General features: G+C 44.1%; 1 protein-coding gene across 6 annotated transcripts in view; it reads left to right on the plus strand.

Annotated features, from left to right (window-relative positions):
- Positions 1–16,946, plus strand: part of srcin1b (SRC kinase signaling inhibitor 1b) — an 89,758-nt gene that overhangs the window by 41,339 nt on the left and 31,473 nt on the right. For all 6 annotated transcript variants that reach the window (XM_072373648.1, XM_072373647.1, XM_072373650.1 and 3 more), the window contains 3 exons: positions 4,343–4,544; positions 8,614–8,743; positions 10,970–11,141. In XM_072373648.1, the coding sequence (XP_072229749.1) occupies positions 4,343–4,544; positions 8,614–8,743; positions 10,970–11,141 (504 nt within the window). The remainder of the gene's footprint in view (positions 1–4,342; positions 4,545–8,613; positions 8,744–10,969; positions 11,142–16,946) is intronic.

Consider the following 16,946-nt stretch of genomic DNA (forward strand, 5'->3'; position numbering starts at 1 on the left):
ATGCCACGGTAAGCAGTGCTAATGCCCGTGAAATCCGAGTCAGGAGGTGTGGCAGCTGTGGGCAGGGGGGGGGCACGGTACAGCTGTGCACAGCTGCTTTATCAATCAAGACGCTGCGTATTAGATGGTGGGAAACCTGCGTCTGAGTAGCTGTTCAGTGCTCGAAAGATGGAGTTTCAGCTTTAAGCAAAAGGATTTATCCAAATGTAAAGATGCTGGAGGGGAGGTAAGGATCTGCTGCACTGTTCAGAACTAAAGATGGATCCATACTTTGTTAATATCAGAGGAAATTCGGCCATCCAGTTGCTTATATGAGCAAAAAGACACTGCTGCTCCTCACTGGGCTCAGTTGGAGGATAATACTGTGATTAAGACTCAGTCAAACTTGTATAAATGTGTTATTGAGTGTAATTTTGAAGCACTTGTCCTGATTAGAGTCCCAACAAACAGCCGGGAATTAACCATATTGCGTTTCCACTTGTTCTGAGTGTGTTTTGTGCCCACGAACCCCGAATTCAGACTTCAGGATCATGTTTCTATGCTCAATCTGCCTTATTTTGGTCCATTTTTGCTCCTAACAACCACCTCTGGTTTATAGAAAAAGAAACCTTCTAACCTGTGAAAATCTGACTCCATAAAACAAACAACACTGGATGTATTTGGAGGTATTTTGATCAACAGCGCGGTTCAGTTTCTCCGGTAAGATCCATCTAATATTTCACCGTCTGGGCCCCAAACTTATTGAGTTTCAGAGCTCCAGACCGACCGTTTCCACCAGCTGGAAGCATCAGGGAAGAATGTTGACATTATTTAGACTTGAATGCAACATTTTCAGATATATTTTTCCCTTTTCGACTGTATTACCGACAAATGATTTGATTGTGAACCCGTTTTAGAATGAAATATGTCGGAGTGAAGCTGTGTTTTAACAGAACAAATCATTACATCATCAGATTGTTACCAAAGCAGTTATAAGTTATATTATTTTGTTACCAAAGCAGCTATAAGTTATATTATTTTGTTACCAAAGCAGTTATAAGTTATATTATTTTGTTACCAAAGCAGCTATAAGTTATATTATTTTGTTACCAAAGCAGCTATAAGTTATATTATTTTGAGTTCCAATAGGTCGACACATCCGTGTTTCTGAGAATCGGATTCATCTGAACCCAAGCTAACCCTGTTTTAAACAAATTGGAAGCTCCTCTTTCAGGTGAGATGAACTGAATTTTAGTGATTATGCGTCGCGTTGTCGTGGCGTTTTACAAGCCTGTCATGTTTAAAGTTCGTGGTCAAAACTGGTTTTCCAGCCTAACTTGGGATGAAACTCACGGCACTGCTTTGTTCCCGATGTTTTTGATCTATAAAGTTTTCCTTTTCAAAGCTAAGATCACCAGCTGTTTCCACGTGTTTTTCCCATCAGAAATCTGCAAAGAAGAATGTATGAAAGATTAGTTTTTTAAACTTATTAACCAACAGTTCGAGGCCTTTAAAGGGGAACTCCGGTATTTTTAAACCTGGACCTTATTTCTGGCATGAAATACGTTCATCTACTCACTGAGAACAGTTTGGTGAAAGTCGGCGTCCTTCAGAAGATATTTAGATAACTGGAGATCCATATAACGGAGTGAACGGGGCTTAGACGATGCAGCCTCTAAATGAGGCATTATCTGTCTTTATTTCACCAATACTTTCAGAAGAATGGATGAACGAACGTGTGCTATAGCTCTGTTAGCTCATAGCTGCTGTTATGTGGCTACTTGCAGCTATAGGAGAGCTAACGGAGGGATTTCTACACAGGCACTCTACTGGGACCACTTCATCCACACGCCCCCCTGCAGCACAGTTTATTCACTCCGTGCTCTGTGACAGTCGGCTAACTTCACACAGAGTTTGCTGCTGATAGTTTTGTGCAACATGGCAGGATATTTATCAGATTTTGACAACATGAACGAAGACTTTGAGTAAGATGTAAATGTAATTTATTTAGTTTAATTCTAGCTTTGTCCAAAAAGGATATTTATCCGATTTTGACGATGTAGACGACGACTGAGTAAGATGGACGTTCTTACCTCTATAAGCCCCCCGATAGCTATATAACTCATAGCTGCTGTGTTGTTGTTATTGGCGGCTATCGGGGGGCTTATAGAGGGCTTTCTACACACTCGTCTACTGGGATGATGTCATCCACACGCCCCCCTGCAGCACAGTTTATTCACTCCGGTAACAACGTCCATCTTACTCAAAGTTGTCAAAATCTGATAAATATCCTGCCATGTTGCACAAAACTATCAGCAGCAAACTCTGTGTGAAGTTAGCCGACTGTCACAGAGCACGGAGTGAATAAACTGTGCTGCAGGGGGGCGTGTGGATGAAGTGGTCCCAGTAGAGTGCCTGTGTAGAAATCCCTCTATAAGCCCCCCCGATGGATGGTGGGAGGAAGCCGGAGTACCCGGAGAGAACCCTTCTTTAACCTTTAACCCTAACTATGTATAGATTAACAAGTGTGCTTTTATTTATTTTTTGCCTTTAGCCTGAAGTGAAAGTGATGTTTTGGGTAAATTTGGGTCAGATGGAGGTTGAACATTTTACATTAGAAATGACTTTTAATCTCTCAGATAAGAGCTGGGAAAAGCAATATTTTTGCTCTTACTCTTCTCTCTATAAACGTTCAAAGGAATCATTCGGATGACTTCTTTTAGGTGGGAAAAGACCAATTTCAGTGTTCCTAAGAGTCCTTTTTTAAGGGTTAGGGTTAGCGGTCGGTCTGTATTTAGATATTTGATGATCATCATCACACCGATCAGTTTTATATACTCTGAGCCATACGAATGCACCTCTGGGTGTTTGGGTGGTGCTTGGGCTTCATTATAACCTTGATGTGCTGCACCTGTGTGGCTGGTTAAGTTAAAAAAATCAGTTTTATGTTGCTGGGTTGTAACATAAACAGGGAGACATGAGCTATAAGAACTGAGTCATTGTACAGAGGAACTGCAGTGACTCTTGTCTCAGTTTTCTTATCGTTGCACTTAAATTCGATGCCTGCAATGTGTCTTTTTTTGAGAGTTTAGGATGCTTTATATCCTGTTTGTGTTGCCAATAAAACACCTGCAGCCAGGCTCAAGCTCTCTTTTAACCTCAGTTCAAAGACCTCTGCAGCAGACTGAGAAGAAAAAGCAAAGAGTGCGTCATCGTGTGATTTCTCCAGTGCATAGACACTCCGTTTCTAACTCTTTGCTGCTCTTTTCTGCTTCTTCACAGTTCACTAAACACAAACTTTGTGATTCCCAGTCGCTGCTTTGTTTTCTCCTCAGTAGCTCGATCCGTGTGTGGTTGAAAGCAGAAGGCGTGCGTCTGGCTGACGAGCCGCTCTGAGACCGCAAATCTCCAAACATATGCGAGTCGGCACATATAATCCGTCAAACTGTTCTCAGAGATGTGAAGGTTTCCACATTTTAAAAAATCTTTATCAGAGTGGAAAGAGCAGAGCGCCGGGAGAGGCTTGTGCAGCCGACTGCATGTGTGCTTATATCTTTATTTATGTGTAGCGACACGGCTGTCGGTGTTTCTTCCTCATGTTTACACACACATGCACGGCTGCGTCCAGCCTGAAGAAACCGCACCAACAAAGCTCACAGAAAGATGAAGCAGAGGCCGCAGATGTGTGAGACTATCGGCACTGAGGGAGCTCATTACTGTATTCTTTGGGCTGGAAAATGTCTGTCAGGAAGGATTCATTAGAGCCAACCTGCTGCAGCAGAGCGTGGTGCTGCTTCACAATCCGGGCTCCCCGGTGGTTGCTTTTGGGCAGGTGAAGCATCGCAGAGAATCTGCATCGCTGTGGAGGCTTTGTCCTGGTCATTTCCATTAAACTGCATGTCACCGAACACCTTGGGCTAGCTTCCTGCCAGCGCTCAGACCGCCTCAGTAGCTGCAGACGTTAATTTCCATCATCTTTTGTGCAGAAGCGTTTCATTCCTCTGCTTCTTTCTGCACCTTTTATTGTTCCTTTTCTGCAGCTCTCCTCCTCTCAGCGTTTAATTTAAAACGTGTCACAGCAGCTCTGAGGTTTTCACGAAGCTGGATGATTCTGATGGTGCAGTTTGACTGTAATGCTGAGCTAACTCGGTTCATTTAATCTGACCGGCAGCGCTGATCTAATTTAATCCTCAGGATTCGCCTCCTTTTTGTTGAAGATGTGAAGTTTCTGTCGTCTGTGACGGAACAAACTCAAGTTTGCTGCTGTTTTCTAGCATTTATTTCCATTCCACTGTAATATTCTGTGTCTCAGCATCATCTCTATACTTATTTTGCTCTCCTGACTTTGTATTTCCTGTCTCAGACTCGCACGCCACGTGTGACTCGGCTCAGCCCGACACAGCCGGCGCTCGCTGACCAGGCCAACAGGGTTTCCTTCGCCTCAGCTGAACATCTGGAGACCATGTCCGAACCGGATATCCCCATCGGCTTCAACCGGATGAACCGGCTTCGCCAGAGTCTGCCGCTCGCCCGCTCGTCCAGTCAAGCCAAGCTGCGGGCGCCAGGTCAGACCACCGTCCCTCAGAAACTCCTGATTCTGTTAGGGTTGCAGCAGAAATCTGCTTCAAAGCTCCACAGACAGTTTTTCTGTCTACTTTTTATGGTCCTGGAACAGATTAAGTCAAAAGAAATTAAATATTGACATATAAATGTACTTTCAATCAACTGGTTAACGAACCCTTTTATCGGTTTTAAATCAGCATTAATTATTTAATTTATCTTAGTTATTTAACATTTCTTTTTTTTCTTGGTAACATTATGAAAACAAACTTCCCAGATAATTGAACCACTTTTAGCTTTAATTCCGGCCGTAAACGCGGTGTTCTGCACTTCAGGGCCGTAGACTGTTCACACTGGAGTGTGATGGCGGTTAAATTATAACATAAACCACGCAAAAATAATCAGAATTGAGCACTAAGACATGCCGGGTTAACTTAGCCTCATTGTACCTCGTTTTTCTAATCTTTCGTTGCTGAATCCTGCCGTTCAACCTGTAAAGATGAGTTGGGTCATCGAGGATCTGGTCCAGTGGCGTGCACAGACTTTTTGAAGGGCACATCTGGTGCGTCCTCACCGCTGTAGAGGGCACTTTAGCACACATTTTTGCCTCCCAATAGGGCATTTTAGCATACATTTTGGCTCCCAAGAGGGCACTTTCGCATGCGTTTTGGCTCCCAAGAGGGCACGTTAGCACGCGTTTTGGCTCCCAAGAGGGCCCTTTAGCATACATTTTGGCTCCCAAGAGGGCACTTTCGCATGCGTTTTGGCTCCCAAGAGGGCACGTTAGCATACATTTTGGCTCCCAAGAGGGCCCTTTAGCACGTTTTGGCTCCCAAGAGGGCACTTTAGCACGCGTTTTGGCTCCCAAGAGGGCACTTTAGCATACAGTTTGGATCCCAAGAGGGCACTTTAGCACGTGTTTTGGCTCCCAAGAGGGCACTTTAGCATACAGTTTGGATCCCAAGAGGGCACTTTAGCACGTTTTGGCTCCCAAGAGGACCCTTTAGCATACGTTTTGGCTCCCATCATACAGCTGAGTTGCAGATGCCTGTTTGACTCCATAGATCCTACTGGCTGCGTTAATCGTGTGCTGATCCTGAGCGTGCATCATACCAACAGTACACACTGCAGGAGAGCCTGATAACACAAAGAATGCAGCTATCTAACCTAAAATGAGAACAAACATCCTCTTATTAAGTGCACAGTCCTTGAAAGTCAGTTTGCTGTCGATGTATAAGTGGAGACCGGCTCACCGTCAGTCCATAGATGGGGAAACTGCCTCTCTTATTAAAATCTATAACCTTGTTTTCTTTACATTGACCTTATGAAAGTGTCAGACTGTAAGGAACCCTCATGCTTAGAATAAGTCTGGACTGAGGAGGCTGCCTGACACTCATTAGTTTAGAGGCTGTGGAGGAAAGGTGACATTTATATCAGCTCATCAGTTTTTCAGCATATTGAACATGGAGAGTTTTAGCTCTCAGTCCTGTGGTGCTAACCTCACATTACAATATGTTTTTTACAAGTATACCTGAGGATGATGCCCACTGATTGCAGGCTTAAAGCAAAAAGATTGATTTGACACATCACACACAGACTGGACTGGATGCAAACATGTATTTTACATTTTTCCTTTTGATGGGCAGCAGTAAATAAACCAGCTTAGATTGGACTGCTTCCCCTACAGGGATCCACTTATCTGAGTTGATGTAAGGCATCAGGTGTTAATCTATTAGAGCCGGCCCAGTGTCAGACGTCAGTGTGCTGCCTATAGGAGTGGTGAACACAAACAGAGCTGTCAAACGCATCCTAATGATCCTGTCAAGCTACGTGTCATCTCTGATTAATGGCTTTGGCAGGAAGCTAAATCATCTCCTTCCTAACGCTATCCTTTTAGCATATGAGGAGGAGGGTGATGCATTCGCAGGCGACAGAAACAGTGGGACAAACGGCAACCAGGGTGTCAGGACCAATCATGAGAAGCATGATGCTAAAGCAGTCGTTACTATGCTAAACATGACAGTTTGAACCGCTCTAAAACCAACAAAAACAAATCACATCGGAGTTGTAGCTTCTAGCTAAAGCTAGGACAATAATAATGTGTTGATTCTTGGGACATGTACAGAGGATTTATCAGTCTGGGCTAAATACCACTACATTTAAGTGCACTTTATCTGCCATCAGTCTGCTTTTATCTTCCCTTTTAACTGCTCAGGTGTCTTTGACCTACAGGAAACTCTGCAATAATTGGTCAAGACTTAGCAAAAAGAGTGTTTTTTTTCTATTTAAATGCATCTTTAAATGTAATTTAAATAGTAATTTAAATGCTCAGGTGTCTCTGACCTACAGGAAACTGCAATAATTGGTCAAGACTTAGCAAAAAGATAGCAAAAAGAGTGTTTTTTTCTGTTTTGCTGCAATGCTACAAGTAATTTAAATGCATCTTTTGGGGTTTTTATGTAATAGACGTACGCAGAGTTCCAAATAGAAGTGAAATGAAAAGAAGGGTAAATGTGAGGAAGAAATGGTCTGGACAGGTGTACTCATCTCCTTTGCTTTGAAGCTCCAAATTATGATCTGATGCTGCCAATTACCCCAGAATTAACATAATTAGTTCAGTTAAGTCCAGCTGTGTGCAATCTAAGTGCCTCATCATGGTGATCTCATCACACACACCTGTTGTGAAACGTCTGCAGCACGAAGAAGACTGGAGAAGTACTGATGAAGAGCTCTGAATGTACCATAGGGCAGCACAAGATATCCTATTAGAAAATGAAGAAATATGGCACCACAGAAAATCTGTCAAGGAAGGACAGACCAGGCCCGATGGAGCTGAAAGTTCACAGCTGAGGTTATCTGGCCGTAGTACCATTATAATCCATAAAACTGGGCTGTCCATACGAACTAATGTGGATATGCTGCAGAAAACAGCAACTGTGCCTCTCCTCCACATGTCAGAACTGAGATTTTTACACTTCCTGAGGTGAAGATTCTGAGAAACAGCTCAGAAACAGTGAGAAACCGCTCACTGAGCATGATTCTGAGCATGCTCAGTTAGAAACATCCCCCACACTGAAGCACGGTGGTGGCAGCATCATGCTGTGGGGATTTTTTTTTGTGTTTATGTTCTAAAAAGCCTACAAAAATCCAGGTTTTTATAGAAACAAATGTATATATGTAGGAATATGTAGGAAAACTGTGAGCTGTAGACCATACAGTTCATGTGAGATGAGTGAGTTATTACATCATTTATGTCTCTTTTGTGTTAAATAATTCTGATTTATTAAAGGTTATCTGGCAGTAGTACCATTATAAAGCATGGACTCCATAAAACTGGGCTGTCCATACGAACTAATGTGGATATGCTGCAGAAAACAGCAACTATGCTCAGTTAGAAACATCCCCCACACTGAAGCACGGTGGTGGCAGCATCATGCTTTGGGGATTTTTTTTTGTGTTTATGTTCTAAAAAGCCTACAAAAATCCAGGTTTTTATAGAAACAAATTGGGAAAATAGTTATGTAGGAAAACTGTGAGCTGTAGACCATACAGTTCCTGTGAGATGAGTGAGTTATTACATCATTTATGTCTCTTTTGTGTTAAATAATTCTGATTTTCCACAACATTATTCCATGTTTAGCTCAATCTGTAGAATAAAACTCAGCTTAGACCCAGCTGATGTGTTTCGTACACTTAAACTCACTCTGAATACCACCCAAACAGCCCTGAATCAGTCAAAGCCCCGTTTGTTGTCATTTCTTTTGCCCTGTTCTGCACACCGGGGTCCAGGTCCCGGAGCACAGTCATGCCATCAAACACACATTATCATAAATTGCTGGTGTGATTGCAGATGTTCATTATTATCTTTTTAACCAAAGCAATCATGGCTGACAGGAAACATTTACACTCTCACCCGCTGCCCACTTATTAGAGACATTTAGCTCACAGAATCCTGCTAGAATCGTGATATTGAGGTAAAATGTGTCCCCTCCACTCTACCTCCATCACTTCTTCATCACTCCCCTTCAACCGTTGTGGATCTCCCTCATTGCTCCTCCCCATCCATAAATGCAGGGATCTTGTTCCTCCAGCTTGGGGAGGAAACCCGCCGGGTGCACCTGACCCACGAGCTGACCAGCCTGGATACCCTGAGGGCCCTGATCGTGCACATGTTCCCCCAGAGGCTCACCATGGCCATGCTCAGGTAGGACCACAGATGTTTATGCACCTGTTGTCATGTTACTTTAACTTCTGCAGAGTTAGGTTTACACTCGGGTTAATCTGTGCTTTATAAGTTGATCTCAAAGTGGGACGATTTGAGTCAGAGCTGCAACATCCAGGTGGGATGGAGAGTGGAACGAGTCAGAATGGCAAAGATTTAACATCTTTATGGGAACAATATGGAACCTGGACCATTTTATAACTCTGCACCTGCATCCCATCTTTAGTTAAATGATTTCTTCTTTTGTTTCATAAGTTTAGATGTGTTTAATGACTTGATTAAATTGTGATCTGTCCCTGGAATAACTGAGGATCCATGATGCATTTTGCACTAAAACAGCTAAAACTGCAACATTACATCAACCTCTGATGTAATGTTGGAACCAAATGTCATGAAACATGGAAATGAGGCTGGTTAATGTTTGCTTTCTTGTTTTTTTAGGTGAAATTTGGTTTTATTTGACCAGTGTATCAGTACTGTTCAACATCTTGAGCCACCCGACATTTCTTAATGATTGATTTATCCTTTATTCTCCAGCCTGAACCCTCTGAGACAAGCTTTCTGTCATTTCTTTAAGGAGTCTTCAGGAATAGTTCTCCAGGCTTCTTGAAGGACATCCCAAAGCTCTTCTTTGGATGTGGGCTGCCTTTTGTTCCGTTCTCTGTCAGATGATCCCACACTGCTTCAATAATGTTGAGGTCCGGGCTCTGGGGAGGATTCATCCCTCCATAAGACCTGTTGCCACTGATTTTCAGTCCACTTCTTGTGTCATTTGGCATAGCTCAGCCTTTTCTCCCTGTTTCCCTTCCTTAAGAACGGCTTCTTGACAGCCACCCTTCCATGGAGACCATTTCTGATGAGGCTTGGGCCAACAGTAGATGGATCAGCTGAAGGTCCAGATGCATCTCTCAGGTCCTGTCAGGTCACAGCTGGATTTTTTCCTCTTTCTTAAGGACATCACTTTCAGATCCTGTTCATCTGCTGTAGATAGTTTTTTAGGCCTGACACTTCTTCTTTTGTCCTCCACTTGTCCAGTTTCCTCAAATGTTTTAAGGACACACTGCACACCATGCTGAGATATGCCAAGTTTTCAGCTAATAGCTCTTTGGGAATCACCTTGTTGCTGCAGAAATCCTATTTTCTGTCTGTCAAACTGTGTTTTCTTTGCTGTTTTTCATAGATGCAGCTAAAGAAATGGGAACAAATGATGTGTCTTTGTGACAAAGTGCCTAAAGATCCAGTTTAAAACGGCTTCTTTGCTAAGTTGTCACAACACTGGTTCATCCCTTGAGTTAGGAGCCTTTTTTCTGCCTGAATGCTTCATAGGTCAGAGTTAAGTGGCTGAACAAAGAAATAAAAACACATTCTGGACTGAAAATGAGTGAAAGAAAAACTCTGAAAGCTGGAGAACTATTTATGAAGACACTTTAAAAGATTACAGTAAAGTCTGACTGTAGATGGATCAAGAGTCGCAGAATCCGTGTATGGATGCGCCCTCTGCTTGAGTTCTTTAATAACAGAACCTGCAGCAGTCTCTGTGGCCTCCTGTCTGACCTCTGACCCCCAGCCTGGTTCATCTGAGGTGATGCAATCAGTAGAAGCACATTGGGGCATAAGGCTGCCTGCAGTCAGAGCAGTGAAAGAAGGAAATGTGCTTCAGCTGCCTCCTCTCAGAATATTCCTGCAGGTCGTTCACACCTCCAGCAACCTGGCAGATACCTTTCAGGAAGGTTGTGACATTAAATCCTCTCTTTGGTCATTTTCCAACCTCAGGGAAAATGATAAGAGTCAGAATCCATGTGACCTGATTAGAAGCAGCTCAAAGTGTTGAGTTTCCTGACTATAATCTTCCCATTTTTTGACCAATCGTGTCAAAGAATCATTATAAATTTTCACAAAGATGTTAATTGCAGATAATCAGTGAGATCGACTCTGAACCTGCCCAATGACGGCACATTTTTACCCTCACCGGGACTCTTTTAGCTGCGTACACTCTGATTATTGCATTTCTGATGCGTTCAGCTTCCACTCGATTGTCTCATTATGGCGCCACATGCAGTTAAAGACCCACCAGTTGTCCTCACACCCTATAAGTGAATGTACATCCCGGCTTATTAGCAGGTAATTGGTGCCGAAATTGTCTTTGCATGGACTGTTTATCAGTGTAATGCTTTTATTGTTCTCTTGTTGATGACTATTGATGCACAGGTCTCCCAGCACGGCTCTGCTGATTAAAGATGAGACCCGTAACGTCTTCTATGAGCTGGAGGACCCACGGGATGTTCAGGACCGCTGCGTAATTAAGATTTACTGCAAAGAGCCCGTCTACGGCACCTACCCCGGCCACCACAACCCGCACCTGGCTAACGGAGACCTCCGAGTAAGTGTATGAGTCCCTTTATGCTCCCACCGAGCTGTTTGGGCTTTTCTTCTCTTCTCTTCAGCCTCATAAATCAGAGAGTGAGACAAACACTCGTCTCTTTTGGAGATGGCAGCTCACTGATCTCAGATTCTGTAACTCGCCTTAAAAGCTTTTAATTTATTCCCTCCACACCAGTGTTTGTTTTTCACTGCTTTGCTTTACATAACCGAGCTTCACTCTGAGCCACGTGACCTTATCCCAGCACCGCTGCTCCTGGATCAGCGCCAGTCCTTCACATCTCCACTGCTGACTCGGCCGGATGCCAACAGACTGGGAAACGATGTTGACAGACTGGTGCTTGGAAAACAGTCCTTTTTGCTTAAGAAGTGTTGAAAATGTCTGAGTTTGACTCGCAGAGATGGAAGAGCAGGACAAGCGACGGCTCTGAAGACAGAACTCTGTTTAGGGGCTTTGAAGAAGAACATCCCACCTGTTTCAGCCGCCTCCCACTGTCCTCCAGTGTTTTACAGTCGAATTTAAGATGAACTTTAAGGACCTCTGCTTGTTATCCATCTGTTTTTTGAGTCTGGGATCCTCCAGCAGAAGGTTTTTTCTGCTCCAGAGACGTAGCTTAACACTGGAGGAGATGGAGGTTTTGCATCTCTTCATCATATCAACTTTCATTTTTTCCCCTTCGTTTTGCTTTTGCTTCTTTGACTTCTGCTGTTTTAACACCAACTAAAACGAGCGTAATGATAAGAATAGGTTTTATGTATAATATAACTCGGAGTACTTCAAGATAAAAGCATAAAAACAACAAAAAAATGATAAAATTCACAGATCATAGTCATGTCAGCAGTCAAAGGCCTTTTTTTCTTATTAAAAAAGGTTTTCAGACCTGCTTTAAAAGCACTTTATAGTTGAGGATGGCGGTTCTGGGCTCATATTTTCGGACTCTCATCATGACAGCACTGTTTTGAATGCATTGCAGCTTCTGGATGCACTTCCCATGAATCCCGCTGAAGAGTCCGTAGCAGTCCAGTCTCGAGGAGATAAAGGCACTTTATGGACAAGCTTCTCAGCATCTGGCGAGGTTAAAGTGGGGCAGATTAAACTCTTTCCTTTCCCCACAGCAGTGGCCTGCTTCCCCTCAGTAATCTGAGGGCTGCAGCTTATTCAGAATCAGTTAAATTATTACCGCTACCTCCAAGGCTGTCACTACGACATGAAGCAGGGCTGCTGGGCCACCATCTTGGACTTTTAATTGGACTGTGAACGTCTTACTGTCGGGTAAAACCGATCAGTCCCAGATTCCTCTATCTGTCCTTGAGTTGTTGCTGTGTGAGACGTTTCCACACTTATTGAACTGTCCCACCAATGCTGTTTGGAGCTGACGAACATCCACAACTTCTTCAGAGTCATGTGACGAGCGGCACATTAAACACTTTCCCCTCGCACTGGAAAGCCAGATGTGGGCAGGAGTTTGTGGGTTTTAGAAGCTGTTGTTGGTCTTCTTCTTCGACTTTTTCTGGATCTTATGATGATTCTTTGCTTTAATTGGTGTCTTCCTCATAAATGTCATCGATAGAGGAGCAGAACCATCAGAACCTGCTGTGTAGCACTTGATTTATACGTAGATTTCTTTCTCTGATGAATCTCCCTGAACATTGCAGGCCTTTTTGTGCTTATTGTTATTTTTTATAACTCTTATTGAGATCTGAGGCCTGGTCATGGCAGCAGTAATCGCACAGTTCCCATCAGATTTAACGTGAAATCTTAGTTTTTCTACCTTTTAAAGGGGAACTCCGGTATTTTTAAACCTGGACCTTATTTCTGGCATGAAATACATTCATCTACTCACCGAGAACAGTTTGGTGAAAGTCGGCGTCCTTCTGAAGATATTTAGATAACTGGAGATCCATATAACGGAGTGAACGGGGCTTAGAGGATGCAGCCTCTAAATAAGGCATTATCTGTCTTTATTTCACCAATACTTTAAGAAGAATGAATGAATGAACGTGTGCTATAGCTCTGTTAGCTCATAGCTGCTGTGTTGTTGTTATTGGCGGCTTTAGGAGAGCTAACGGAGGTAAGAACATCCATCTTATTCAATCGTCGTCAAAATCTGATAAATATCCTTTTTGCACAAAACTATCAGCAGCAAACTCTGTGTGAAGTTAGCCGACTGTCACAGAGCACGGAGTGAATAAACTGTGCTGCAGGGGGGCGTGTGGATGAAGTGGTCCCAGTAGAGTGCCTGTGTAGAAATCCCTCCGTTAGCTCTCCTATAGCTGCAAGTAGCCACATAACAGCAGCTATGAGCTAACAGAGCTATAGCACATGTTCATTCATTCATTCTTCTTAAAGTATTGGTGAAATAAAGACAGATAATGCCTTATTTAGAGGCTGCATCGTCTAAGCCCCATTAACTATATATCTCCAAACTGTTCTCAGTGAGTAGATGAACGTATTTCATGCCAGAAATAAGGTCCAGGTTTAAAAATACCGGAGTTCCCCTAAATAAACCTCAGCATTCAGTTCTGTTGTTTTTACAGCATGTAAATCAACTCTAAGCTTGATCAATTACACCAAACCTCATGTTAAAGAGCTGAAATGAAGTGAGAGCCGTCGACCACGAGGCTTTCCTTTCTTTTTTTTACACATTTGGTGTTTCTGCAGCAGGCCAACGGCCCTCAGCTCCTCTGTTTACATGCCGGGGTGTGTGACTCCGTCTCTACCTGCTGCTTTTTGTGATTTGCAGCTGCCTGCTCCTGTTTTGGAGCTCAGCTGTTCCCGCCGGGTCTGTCGCAGTCTTCGGCTCAGCCCTCAAACCTTTCGAGCGTTTCATTTGCTGCTTCTCTTATTGTTAAGCTGAATAAGTGTGTGGAGGCTTTTTGAACTCTTGGCCAAGATTACTCCCTGATTGCAGCCTGAAAAAGCACGAGCAGGACTGCTGAGGCCAGTCCAGGCCTTTACCTGGAGGGCAGGAGATGGGCGAGACTGAGCTTGATTGGCAGATTTTCGGAGAAAAGCCACTTTTGAACGGTGGCACTTGACAAACTTTCAAGAGTGCAGCTGCGACAGATGTCTCCTGACTTTAGGGGGTCTGGGAGGTTTGATGAAGTATCTGTGTGTCCTCGGTGCAGCTTAAGGTTGGTGTGGAAGCACGGCTGTTGCTAAGATACGAGATGAAAAATGATGGCACTGGAGTCTGCTGTGAGGCTGCACACAGGGTGTTGTTGCAGGAGTCCTCGGGGTTATTATGCGGAGATATTGGCTTTTCAATTTGCATCATCTCTGAGAAAAAGCTTTGTGCGTCACGAGCAATTAGAGTGTTGTCTTCTTTTGTGTTTGCTTGATTGATCTATTCCTCTTGTCTGGGAGCCTCCAACGCATTCTGCTGCTTTTTCTTGTGCTCTGCTTCGTGTTGGCTTCCTCTGACATTTGGGGCTGATGCCAACAGATCATTTCTCCATCCTCAGACCATCAGTCAGCTATCAAGTGCCACTGAAACCGCCGTTAAGGAGGCAGCTCAGAGTCTCTCCCTTTCAATCACGAAGCAGCACGCATCAGCTGCTGAAAGTTTCAGTTGAAGCTCTTCAGTGTTGATTAATTACTTTTCAAGAGCAAAGGAAACCAGTTCAACACACTGTTAAAGGCCAGAAACTCATAATTACATATAGGTGCTGAACAGAGAGCCAGACACCCACCTCTTTGACACCCACTGTTCCACAAATACAGACTGCAGGGCTCACAGGTTAGATACAAGATGCATGAAGATACTTCAGAGGCTTTGGTTTCAGACATAATCACAAATAATGTGTAAGACTCACTTTTTTCTGTTCTTGGGAGCATATATTAGGGTGTAAAGCTCCCCAAAAACACAACTCTGGCATTTTTTTAGGTCCCCTTTGTTTGAAAGTTCCTGATTTTCATTTTGAAAGTACATCACAAGTTCACTTCCTCCTCTGCTAAGCCCCGCCCACTCACCTCCGCCCTGCTGGACGGATGAAGCCAGCTTCTGGTGGAAATGTTCTGCACTGAGGAGCTAAGCTAAGGTGCTAAGCCCCGCCCACTCACATCTGCCCAGCTGGACGGTTGAAGCCAGCTTCTGGTGGAAATGTTCTGCACTGAGGAGCTAAGCTAAGGTGCTAAGCCCCGCCCACTCACATCCACCCAGCTGGACGGTTGAAGCCAGGTTCTGGTGGAAATGTTCTGCACTGAGGAGCTAAGCTAAGGTGCTAAGCCCCGCCCACTCACATCCGCCCTGCTGGACGGTTGAAGCCAGCTTCTGGTGCAAATGTTCTGCACTGAGGAGCTAAGCTAAGGTGCTAAGCCCCGCCCACTCACCTCCACCCTGCTGGACGGTTGAAGCCAGCTTCTGGTGGAAATGTTCTGCACTGAGGAGCTAAGCTAAGGTGCTAAGCCCCGCCCACTCACCTCCGCCCTGCTGGACGGTTGAAGCCAGCTTCTGGTGGAAATGTTCTGCACTGAGGAGCTAAGCTAAGGTGCTAAGCCCCGCCCACTCACATCCGCCCTGCTGGACGGTTGAAGCCAGGTTCTGGTGGAAATGTTCTGCACTGAGGAGCTAAGCTAAGGTGCTAAGCCCCGCCCACTCACCTCCGCCCTGCTGGACAGATGAAGCCAGCTTCTGGTGGAAATGTTCTGCACTGAGGAGCTAAGCTAAGGTGCTAAGCCCCGCCCACTCACATCCACCCAGCTGGACGGTTGAAGCCAGCTTCTGGTGGAAATGTTCTGCACTGAGGAGCTAAGCTAAGGTGCTAAGCCCCGCCCACTCACCTCCGCCCTGCTGGACGGTTGAAGCCAGCTTCTGGTGGAAATGTTCTGCACTGAGGAGCTAAGCTAAGGTGCTAAGCCCCGCCCACTCACATCCACCCAGCTGGACGGTTGAAGCCAGCTTCTGGTGGAAATGTTCTGCACTGAGGAGCATGCATCTTCCATCCAGCAGCAGCCTCAGAGGATATAAGAGCCCAGTGGATAAACTATATCTGAGGCTAATGTTCCAGCAGAGTTAGCTAAAGACTGTGAATGTGCAGCAAACACTTTTCATCCCACTGTTTTAACAACTTGGTCCAGTTAGATATTCTTACCTGGCGGGTGCTGACCTCACCAAAAGGGTGGGGTTGGGCCAAGGGCGTAACCATGGTTTAGACATTGGGGGGTTCCAAGAAAAACAAAATTGTTGAGTGCATTATCTACAATTCTTTATTTATATATGAAAAATTGGACATTTAGAACATAGTTTAGAGGACTACATTGACCATGTAAGTTCACATCTAAAGGAATAGTGTAATTTCTCCGAAACAGTGACTGCCCCCCCCCACTTTGTTTTGGTTAGTTGCTTACTGTTTACTGACCTTAAACACACCTACCAATTACAATTATGCTCTTCCAGTAGTTCTGGAGCAAATAGGACAGCTTCCAGTGGAAAACGACCAAATACCCAAAGCATGTTTATGGAAATATTTTAATAAGGACAACTAATGATGTAACAAATTACAGACTTTTCCTTTAACAAAAAATGTGCCGAGGACTTTTAAGTCCAGGTTAATTTCTATTGTCTCAAAATGTGCATTAACAATGAAAAGTCTAACAGTCTAATGTTATTTTTGTCTTAAGTTCTTTTATTTTGAAAGGGGGCGGAAGTTTATTTTGTTGATTCTGTGTTGGATTTCCTGTTCTGGTACAATCTGCTCTGTTGAGCAGCGGCTCCGTCAAAAGTAGAAATCCAACGTAAAGATAAGGAGAGCCGCTGCTGAGACGGCGGCGCGCCCGTTCCCATGGTAACACACGGAAATAAAT

The sequence above is a fragment of the Leuresthes tenuis genome, unplaced genomic scaffold, assembly GCF_036924035.1.
Source record: "Leuresthes tenuis unplaced genomic scaffold, fLeuTen1.0.hap1 SCAF_20, whole genome shotgun sequence".
Classification (NCBI taxonomy): Eukaryota; Metazoa; Chordata; class Actinopteri; order Atheriniformes; family Atherinopsidae; genus Leuresthes; species Leuresthes tenuis.